Source organism: Rhagoletis pomonella, unplaced genomic scaffold, assembly GCF_013731165.1.
Source record: "Rhagoletis pomonella isolate Grant_MI unplaced genomic scaffold, Rhpom_1.0 Rhpom_scaffold_00006, whole genome shotgun sequence".
Taxonomy (NCBI): Eukaryota; Metazoa; Arthropoda; class Insecta; order Diptera; family Tephritidae; genus Rhagoletis; species Rhagoletis pomonella.
The window spans coordinates 81051676-81063314 of record NW_023458560.1 but is presented as its reverse complement, the minus strand read 5'-3'; the positions used below and the strand labels follow the sequence as shown (position 1 = coordinate 81063314).

The window sequence follows — 11639 nt, the reverse complement described above, 5'->3', positions numbered from 1 at the left end:
TGTGGCATATTCGGCCTTGGGCGCCACCACCCAAGAGACCTATACGGCCCCTGGGCAACTGCATTATTCAAATCTTCGATTGGGTGTTTGCCAATAAAGCTCGATTCCAAAGTTCCAACGCCGCTGATACACTTCACGTGCGGCAATGCAGCCAGCACCTTTTCAACTTTCAATAATTACTCTTTCAATGCTATAGCTTCTATTAAGCAGTTAGTTTATAATGCAAGTCATTCGAAAACCATTCGAAAAAGTTCGATTGTGTAAACGGTTGCGTTTTGTTAATATCCTTAAGGTAAGCAATGCATCCGACTGCTACTTTATCTCTCTGCCGTTTCACTGTTCAAAAGTATAATGTTTTCAGCAAATTTACACTGTAAGTATCTAGTTGCACTACTTCGATACAAAACTAATCGGTTCTGAGAAACTTTTCTTTGTTTTAGAAATATGTAAATAAATATCAAAAAACCGTAAATTTTTCGAAACTAACACGAGGGCTACGACTATGACTACGACAACGGAATGAATGTAGTCGCACGACGTTGTTGCCGTGGAGCGGCGTTACATCCAGTCGCTGCGAGCTGTGTGAAAATCTGCTGTCTCGATGATCGGTCGTCGAGCACTCTCCCCACATGGAGACCGACAAGCGTTCGAAGTGGTACTAAACACGCGGCAATCGACAGATTTTCATGCTGCTCCAAAATTCTACACTACAGAAGTCACTTTGCTTTGGTAGTGGTGCGCTCAAGCGGCAGGCGGCTGAATACTCGTTGTTGGCGCGCGAATATGGGGCCGCACTAAGCACTAACCGAGTCAATCGGGTATCGGGTATGCATGTATGCGTGCGGGCATGGTTTGCATTAGTATTGGTGCTCGAAGTTGTTAGTATGTAAAGAAAAAACTGGGATTTTAGATCGGACGTGCTCGCCTCATTTGATTGCCTTGGAGCACGGAAATCATGTAATGGATTTTGTTAACTTAGCACCCAAGACGAGCCTGAAAGCTACGAAAGCTGCCTTCTTGCAGTTGGTTTCACTGAATGGCACTATTACAAAACTTAGCAATAACGTTGCTTTCGAGATTATTTGAAGGTTTTCAAATTTACTGATAAGGCGGATGTTGCTGCTTGTTTCCGTTCTTAACCAAACGCCGCGAAATTGTGTCGCATGACAAATCATTTATTTACTCCTACTGCTTTAAATGGATGATGAAAAAAATACAAAAAAAAAAACATCGCTGATAATAAAATTTAGTCCATGAACACTTTGAAGGAAACTCGCTTTAAAGGTTGTCGAAATAGTGTTTGTTACAAGATTCAAATCCAGAAGTCTTGATACATACATATATATGTAAATGTAGGTACATACATACAAACATGTACTCGTACTTGAGAAATACTAAGCAACGTAAGTAAGCCACCATTGAAAATTAAGAAAGTATCGCGATTAGACGCTCCAAATGGCCAGTCAGTAGGGCAAAAGGTTGACTTAATTTTCGACTGTATTCGAGTAGCAGCCATGGGCAGTGTACAGAGCTCTGGCGATAAGAAAAGTTTGCAAAAGCATTAAACGAATTTAAGTTTGGCTCAAGAATTGAGGTTAGAGATTAAAAAACATTGTGGCTTTCAACGAACCGAGTTTGCGTTTCAACAAAAATAATTTTAAAATTAATACCTACACTTGTGAAAACGCAATTTCTTGTTATCAATGAAAAAAAAATTAAAAATGTGTATTTAAGTACATATATACCTAAGTAGCTTAAATACATATAATGCTTCCGGCTAGCACCATTCCCAATTGTTAGTAAATTTAATAAGAGATTACATGAATTTCGAAGGTTAAAAGCAGGGCTGCAAACTAGTTTTGAACCGAACCGGCTTTTGAACTGAACCACCACTCCACTCCACTCCATTCCAGGATCCAACCGATTTTTTTTTTTTTAATACCTCAGCCGAACCGAAAACAAAAAATTATTCGGTTCGGTTCAGTTCAAAAACTTTTTAAGTTTTGTAATACATAACTTTGTCTAAAAATGCAACCCTTATGGTAAAACTGCTAAAGTTTTTTTTTTTTGCTTGATGGCAACTTTGTGAGTTTAATTTTCTTGAAAAAAAAGAAGTATACTCGAAATGTTTTAAGACTCTTAAATTTTTTTTTTAATTATACTAAAACCAGTAAGGATAGTGCTATCTTCAGCTATGCCGAAGGCTTCATACCTTTCATGAGCATCAGAAAATTTTACTTCAACTCTCTCAAAATCTCACAAAATTGACCCGATCCCTGTCATTTTCACAGTAATATTTTTGTTGTTAATGAGTGAAAATAGTCCGAAGTGGAGAAGTTATAATAAAAAAATGCTCATATCTGAACAATTAGTTGTATGGGAGATATATGTTATAGTGGTCCGATTTTGCCGGTGCCGACAAATGATTAAAACATTATAAAAATACACCCCCGTATCACATTTCAGTGGGTTAACTCAAAACCGAGGGACAAGATTGCGTTCTAACAGACAGACAGACGGACGTTGCTAATTCGATTATGTGGGTATATTTTTATGGGTCTATGCTTCTTCTTCTAGTACTTCCAAACATTCGACCAAAATTATAATACAGTTTCATTTTAAATTAAATTAAAATTTTTTAGATTCACAAGGACGTTGATAGTTGACGTATAGTTTTTTCAAAAATAAATATTGCGAAATTTCAAGATTAAAAATCTTAAAAGGACATTTTCAATACTTACCAGTTCTACAACAAAAACTTGAATTTTGATTTCCTCCTTAATTTGATGCCCATGCTTCTTCTTTAAGCACATTTCTCTGAATTTTTTAAATCACTGAATTACTGACGTCAGAGTGACAAACTAAAAATGCAATTTTACTATATTTGGCCCATGGTTTCGCGAATATATACATTTTTGTGTGTTTACAAAAAAATATTAATTATTAAATAAAAAAAGAAATATAGCCAATACTGATCAAGAAAAGGAGTTTCTGTTATTGCCATCAGTGCAAATTACAAATCCCCAAAATCCCGGGATTATTTGCCAAGAATCCCGGGATTTTTGAGACCTTAAAAACACCTGGCACCTGGACACCAAACACCTGGCAACACTGGCTATACAGCAATAGAAAACAATAAAGTTTTTATTGAGTCTATATTTAATTTAAGATAGTTCGAGGTTAGCACAAGGTAAAAATTAAGTAACCGTAACCGATTTAAATAATAAAGAATAAAGCAAAGTCCACCCCAACTCGTATTTCCATCGCATAGGAGTCCCTGTTTTCTTCTGCTACTTACTGGAGTGTACTCTTTGATAAAACAACTTTTTTCCAAAATGTCACTTTGCAAAATACATATATGATTTTACTTAGCAATTGCTTTTGATCGCTACTGGATACACGTTTCTTCCATACTGTCTGGATAAACTCAGATCGTAGAATGTCCTGGTTGTGCCCTGTTTAGAATATTGTGCTAATATTTTTTAAAGGTAGGTTTTAAATCTGAGCAGATCCAATAAATACTATTACATTTGGATAAAGAAGAATCATGTCTAATTTTTTTTTGTTTTCTAAGGGTTGCCCTTTACCGCAAATAATCATAAACACAAATACCTAAAATGGTATTGTATGCGGCGGATACCTATGCATATTGGACAGCATCACTCCCCATACAAAAAAATAGGTACTGTGTTTCCATTGGAATTATAAAATCTATTATATTTTAAGATTTGCAACCAAATATTTCGCGTGGCTGGACCGACTTGAAAATACCTCCAAAAATAGAGTTTTTTTTATAAATAAAAATAGTTTCTTAAAGAATTTTTTGAAAAAAAATTCCATCAGATGACAAAGCAGTTTCAGCTTAAAAAATCTGCATAAAGATATTTTAAAAAATTTTTCCACGGAATCGTAATATGAGATTTATTTATTTTTTTAACTTTTTTTAAAGATTAGTATGTATGTATATAAAAACTTGAATGACTGGATCAAAACCAATCAGATTTAGACTTGTGAGATATCATTGGAAAGGTATTTTGCCACCCTTTTCATTTATTTGCAAATAAACTCATTCGAAGTATAAAAGAGAGAAGTAGGGTGAACGAGCGCCATTCCAAGTGGAATTAAGATGTACCAACACATTTCCAAAAAAAAAAATTTGGGAAGTTTGTGATTTTTTTTTTGTAAATTAATGAAAAGAGTGGTAAAATACCTTTCCACTGATATCTCGGTTATTTCAAGTTTTTCTTAAACCAATCATAGAAAAAAAGCTAAAAACCACGATGGAAAATCTCATTATTAGGATTCCGTTTTTTTTTTTAATATTTTTATGCAGACTTTGTAAGCTTAAACTGGTTTGTCGTTTTGGGGGATTTTTTTCAAAAGTTTTTTAATAAACTACTTTGATTAATAAAAAAACTTAATTTTTGGAGGTTTTTTCAAATCGGTCCAGTTCACGTAAATCCTAATATTTTTCCGAAATATTTTGGTGGACGCCTTCAAATATAATAAAACCGCAACTTTTTTTGGTGATGCAGTCTAATGTACATATGTATGTATGTATGTCTCCGTCATCGTAAATTCCTTCTGATTTTTTCTTTTTAGAGGCTTTTGCGGCCAATATTTTGTCTAGTTGACAAAGTTGGTGTACTTTGATTTACCTTGACTTATTACAAACATACACATGTGCACATGTTAATACATACATACATACATATGTTGCCGTCGACATTAGTATAAGCAAATCTACAATGCGACAGCCTAGTACGAGTGTTGTACATGCAGGCCCATCCATAGACCGACCACACCAATACTGCGAAAATTGATAATGGTTACTTAGGGATACGGACTGTAGGGTAAATCCATTCGATTAAATCGTGTAACCAATTCTACAAGTGTGTCCATGAGTATGGTACTCGTATGGATGATGTGATTGTTTAGCGCGAGCTTTATCACCAAAAGCCTGCGCAGCGTCACACACATACATATACGCACTTACATACATGGTATATAAGTACATTCGTGCATAACGGATATGTCCGCGCCAGTCGGTAACATAATGAATGGGTGGCATGTCGCAAGATCAGCGCAACAGTATGCTTCGGAAGGTCCGAACGGCTCCGAATGAATGGGCAGCAGAATACTCGCGCTTTTCAGATATTCACATAATGGAAACATACATACATACATACATACATACATATATGAATATGTATTTACTTATGTATGCGCTTGTGTTTATTTGAAAGCTGATCATGAACGAAGCTTATCACCTAGTCGTTGGCGCAACCGACGCTGTTCTCCATCTCCTACAGCAATCCGTGTGAGCTATGTCTCTCCCACACATATCTGGGAGCTTACACGTACATATGCTGTACGTATAGTCATCTGGTACAAATGAGTGTGTGAAGCGACTTGGTTGGCGGGCCGTTGGTGGACGTTTGCCGCTGGCTGGAAGTTATACTATAATTAGTCGAGTGGTGCCTTCTAAAGTAAGTGGCTGTTTCTAGTTCTGTGTGCGCCACAGCCACTTTTTCTTCATCGTAGCCGTTCATATATATTTTTTTTTGTGTCTTTGGGGCTATTTCGTGGTGTTGGTGTTTGCTGCGTTTGCAGGAATTATGCTCGTCTAGCTGCGTCGGCGAGTCGAACATTCAGTCCGCTCCAGTCGATCCATAGTGTTAGATCGCTTTAGGAAGCCCGTCGTACCCGCACAACGCGTCAGGGTTGATGGGGTTTGGCAAAGGCAAAAAAGTCGCCTTTTGTTAATTTCGAATAGTTTGCGTTCGTTATGTAGTTTAAAGAAAAAGAAAAAAGTAGTTAAATGAATGAAAATTAAAACAACGAAAAATACCAGAACTTTTTAATGTTTAGTTTTTTAAGTTAAATATATGTTTTGAAAATTTATCGAACTCTAGAGTGGCAACGAATAAAAAGTAAAGGAATTTTAATATAATTTACATATGTAGATAAGTTATAAAATTTCCTTACAATAAGTGGAAAAATTAAAAGTGCAGAAAAGTGTAAAATATTTATGAGATCGGCATGCCTATTAATGGTGTCTGTGTAATAAGTAGTCTAGCATTTATTCTAGTTTGAAACTTTTGAAAAATTTTCCAATTTCTTCAAATTTGTAAGAACGTTTGTATTTGATCTTTTTTAAGGCAGTTGACTGTTAAATTGAAAAAGAGTTGGGAAAAGTGAAAGGAGCGTGTATATAGAGCGTGGGCATGATGGAGCCCCACTGGAGGCGGTGAGTAAATTTTTTTATTTTTACCTTCATATATTTGTTGATTTTCCAAGTAACCGATATGTGCCAAAAAAATATATATAGGTATTGAAAAAGAGCTGAATTAAGTATGTTTCAAGAGTAATGTATAAATTTCAAAACTTTGAAAATTGTATGTATCTATGTGAATTATGTAGAAGTTAAAAGCTAAGTAAAGGGGACTGTCCCTAACCCAAGGCTAAAGAATCATTCAAATCAGTTCACAAACAAAGAACTTATGCGCGAACAAACCCAAAAGTAACCAATATATATACATATATACATATCGAACAGAAACCTCCTTCTAGTTTTTGAAAATTTTTTGTATTCACAAAGGATAAATTGTGATAAAAATTTGTGCTTTAGTCAAATTTATTAAATTAAATTTCAAATTATAAATAAGAACATTTCCAGCACAAATGCACAGTTTTGTAAAATTTATTTCGTTGAGACTAAAATTGTGTAAATAAGTGCCCATAACAAGTAAGGAAGTCTTAAAATTGGCTTCAAATCGGTTACCTAGGTACACAAATTTTTTTGATTAGTAGACGTACACCCATTTTACAAAAATTTTTAAAAATTAGTTTTTTCTTATATTAACACTAGGGATGTCGGAAAAACATCAATGCATCGAAAAAATCGATGTTTTGCTTCGATGCATCGAACATTTTCCACTCAATGTATAAATAGTCGATGTATCGATACATTGATGGTTTTTTTTTTAAACTGCCATCTCTACTACATTGAACCGCCATTTAAGTTTTTATATTCTACAAAAAATGGAAGTGAGTTAACAAAAAAATTGAAGGAGCTCTGAAAAGTTCCGTTAGAAACATAACTAGCTCAATTAAAGTAATTAATTTGAGATTTTGTACACTTTTGCTTGTAACATATTTTGCTGTTAAATAATATCTGAAAAATTCTATGCAAATCGATGCATCGATATATGGAAATACATCAATGTATTTTTGCCATTGAAATCCCTAATTAACACTCCTTTTGTCAATTTACAGCCCGATTCTGTGTACTTGATAAATTTAAAATCTTTATAATTTGTCACTTTTTTATTATTTATCAAGAATTGGTATTCTAGCACAGAAATCAAAAGCTCTTTTCTTGATAAATTATCAAGATTGAAAATGCTATTGACAAATTGAAATTTCATGTGAAATGTATAAATTTTGTATCTTAATAAATTTGTTTCTAACAATTCAATACTCCATGTGCCGGCATTTGAACCTGCGACACACGGAATTATAGTCGACATCTCTACCTACTCGGCTACGGCAGTCAAAAGCTTTTTCGCTTTTAAATTCATATTTTTCATATGTGACAATGAAATCAGTTCCACTCATGTGGAAATCAGTTCCACTAATGTGGAAATCGTAGAGCTTTTTGTTTTATAAATATTGACACAGAATGCGAACGAAGCTTTTACTTGATAAAAATCTTGATGAAATTTCTTTACAAAAAATTTATCAAGAAAACATAGAATTGGGCGGTTAGGCTATTTAGCTCCAGCAATTACTAAAGTTTCTCAAAAATATTTTTGTCATACGGTAAGTAGGCGTGGTTTCCGTCCGATCTCTCGATTTTCGCGGCTAGGGCTCGATATGCATGCGGCTTGCAGGAAACATGAGACCATCAAATTTCTATTTCATTCTATGTGGTAGTTTACACGTACACTTCTTCAATCACAAAAATTGTCATAGGCTGTCTTTCTTTGATTTCGAATGGAAAACACGTTGCGATCATATCGTACTAGCATTTCGACAACGCCCTAACCAAGAAAAATTTTCAAAAACGCCCTACTTCAGAATTTTTATGAAAAAACACACGATTTAAATATGGTTTGAAATGATATTATGGTATGCATTGCATTTTTACCCTTTTCGATGAAAGGATTGCGTGCACTTTAGGATTAAATTTTTCAAGCAATGTGAAATGTACGTTTTATGTCAAATCCCTTATTATATCATCAAACGTTCTTGTGCTAAAAATTTATTTTTTAGATTTTTAATGCTTATTATTTTTTTTTGTAACGTACAAAATTAAAAAATTACACTAGCGAGTATTGCTGCTTATTTTTATTTTCGAAGTGTCAGCTATTGATTCTAATAGTATTATAAATTTTTATTATTTTTATAATTTTATATCATGACATATCGATTGTCAGATAGTGAAAATCCATACACGAATCAAATATATTCTGAATATAATACTTTTCGGAAGAAGGAGAAAGGTTATCAATTCGTCGGACCACTTTAACCGATTTCTATAATTCTTTTTTTTTTAAAGGGAAGGTGCTACCTCATCGATCATCGGATCATGAAGAAATTAAGGATAACGTTAAATTTTTATATGAAAATTGAAGTCGGTTCTGTTTTTGCTTAAAAGTTACTTGTTTATAAAGGCAATTAGCTTGATAGATTGTAGTTGAAATACTTAAGTTACTGCTGCACGATTGTAATATGTTGAGCTTTGAAGGTAAGATGAAAGATATATTTTTGTACAAGAATTCAATGTAAAATGGGTTTACCACAGTAACCAATGCCAATGAAACTTCTTTCTGAAACCTATAATAAACGTTCAAAAAGTTGATTCAACAATAAAAACTTATTTCAGATTAACTATGAAATGGCCAAGCTTCTCTGAATATTCATCGCAAAAGAATTTTTATCTGTACCTCTGCGGATTGCATTATTGAAAGCAGAATAATTTAGTAAATAACGCATCATGTGACTTTTGTTTGAGTTGTACTGAATTATATCCGTAATTAAATACAACTAGTGAACCCGCATGGCGTCAAAACGCCAACATTTAATCAAATTTTTTAAACAGGTGAAACCTTAATCAAAACCACTAAAAATATTCCTAATGATTAATCTAAACCAGTGGTCGGCATTCTAACACATTCAAACGATTCAATAAGTGAGACTGTGTGCGTTAAATGCACTGCTCAGTTTCCGCTCTTCGTTTACGTGTGAAACGCACATGTGCTCAGAGAGCGCTCAGTGAGCTATGGCCTGCCGACCACTGATCTAAACCATTTCTCAGTGATGAGAGGTCTCGCATGATGTCGGTTTTCATTTCATCAAATTCCAAATCTCCCTGTAACTTCAAAAAATAAAACCTGTGCACATCTATTTAGAATCCCAGTTCTTTAGTTTGACTTCTCATTTTGGAAATTCGAAATAACGGTGCAGATGTGATGACCTTCAAAAAACAAAAATAGATGGCAACTCTAGTTTAAAATATTATCAACATATAGTTTTCTTAAAACTCTTTCGTTTTACACTAATATTTCGATATTTCATATATGTATCTTTCGTATAAGTAAAACAAATTCGACTTTTTAAAAGTATTTTCAAACTAAAATCTTTCGCCTGGCATTGTTATACATATTTCAATTAACTGATGAATTAAGTTGAATTTAATTTTTTTAAGCACATGGCAACTCTCCTAAATACAGTTTAGAAATAAATTATTTTCAAACCCATTTCGATTGATATCCATCTTTTCACAATCCATTTAACTTATTAAATAACAAAAAACAAACGTTTAATTCAAAGATGTCTTGACGCTCGTTCTTTTGATAACCATATTTTAAAATTCCATGTAACTTATGTATAATTCAACGAAATACCACTTTCAAAACAGGCGGCAACCCTCTTAAAAATTATTTTCGAACTAAAATTTCCCCAAATATTTTTCGTCTAACATTGCTATAAATATTTCAAGTTACTGATGAATTAAGTGAAAATTAATTTTTTAAACACGTGGCGACCCACCTAAATATAGTTCTTAAATAAAGGATTTTAAACCCATTTCCATTGATATCCATTTACTATTTAACTTATTAAATAATTTTAGTTTAGTCCTTTAAACTGGGGCAACCCTTAAACACATCAAAAATGTTCTAAATTGTCAAACTAAGTTGGGGTATTCACAACGGTGTCGTAAGTGTCGTATTGTCGTCAACTTTAAACGCCTAAAAAATATATTAACGGGGTTCGCAAAGTACCAACAAAATCATATTTTGAATTTTCGCAGTATTAAAAATTAGTAGGTTGTGGTTTCAAGTTCTCTAAACATTTATTTAAGCTTTTAAAGTTTACGACATTAGTACAACAATACGACACTTACGACACCGTCGTGAATCCCCCAATAATTTTTTGAAGCTCTTTCATTTGACATCCATCGTTAATATTTCATATAACTTGGGTATACAATAGTTCAATTAGACTTCTCAAATATGTAGGTGGCAACCCTATTCAAAATATTTCCAAACTACTATTTTCTTAAACTTCTTTTGGATGACACCCATATAGCGATACCTTATTCACTTACCAAATTCCTTTAATTAAAATTCAATTACATTTTTTTTAAGATGTGGCAACACTCCTATACGTAGTTAAGTTATAAAGCCTTTTCAAAACCATTTCGTTTGATACCCATATTTAATAATAATTTACATATATAATAATTTTTATCAAAATTTTATTTCGAATTATTTAAATATGCTTTATAATTTACTTACTGAAATAAAATGATGCTCATCATTTAGCTCTAAAAATTGACTGGAGCCTAATTTCGCTTTGATTCTTGGGGTCATCAGGCCAATAAATTTGAATCAGTGTCTCGAGAGCGTATCGAAGTTTTTTGCACCGTTCAGTGTTTGTCAACATTTAACAACTAATTAGTATTCAACTATTACAGATTTAAGGATTTTACATTTTTTATTATCTTTAAATGTTGATTAAATTTTTCATTCTTTATTGCATTTTAGGCTGATTTTCGCCGCTGCAATAGCTGGAGCATTAATGAGCGCAGATGCGGTATGGCAAAATTATATATTTTTTTAATTCTAAGAAACTCTGCTCATTTTTCAATTTTATCTTATCTAGCAATTTTGGAAAAATACCGATACTGGTGCGATCTACAACCCACCCAGTCATTACAGAGATGAATCAACACCTCCGCGTTCCCCAATAGATGATAGTTATGCGATTATCGATACTGTAACCTCAAATCGTCAAGGACCGCCAAGAAATTGTACATCCGGCACAGTTGGATGCATTCCAAAATGTTTCGCGGAAAAGGGTAACCGTGGTTTTCCCGGTGAAGCTGGACCCCCCGGACCGACAGGCTTGCCTGGTTATCCAGGTCCTGAAGGTCCACCCGGCGATAAGGGCCAAAAAGGCGATCCAGGTCCGCTAGGACCTCGCGGTTATAAGGGCGAACGAGGTGTTCCCGGTATTCCTGGTATGCCTGGAGTACCTGGCGTACAAGGTATTTCCGGAAATCCCGGTACTACTGGTGCGCCGGGAAAAGATGGTTGCGATGGCCAAGACGGTATACCCGGTCTACAAGG

The 11639-nt window shown here is 34.0% G+C and overlaps 1 protein-coding gene across 1 annotated transcript in view; it reads left to right on the top strand.

The window, feature by feature from the left end:
* The first annotated feature begins 5485 nt into the window (after window positions 1-5485).
* Window positions 5486-11639, top strand: part of LOC118741432 (collagen alpha-1(IV) chain) — a 12076-nt gene continuing 5922 nt past the window's right edge. Inside the window, exons 1-4 of the mRNA XM_036473404.1 lie at window positions 5486-5933; window positions 6162-6250; window positions 11055-11103; window positions 11173-11591. Coding sequence (XP_036329297.1) covers window positions 6228-6250; window positions 11055-11103; window positions 11173-11591 — 491 coding nt within the window. The 5' untranslated portion in view covers window positions 5486-5933; window positions 6162-6227. The remainder of the gene's footprint in view (window positions 5934-6161; window positions 6251-11054; window positions 11104-11172; window positions 11592-11639) is intronic.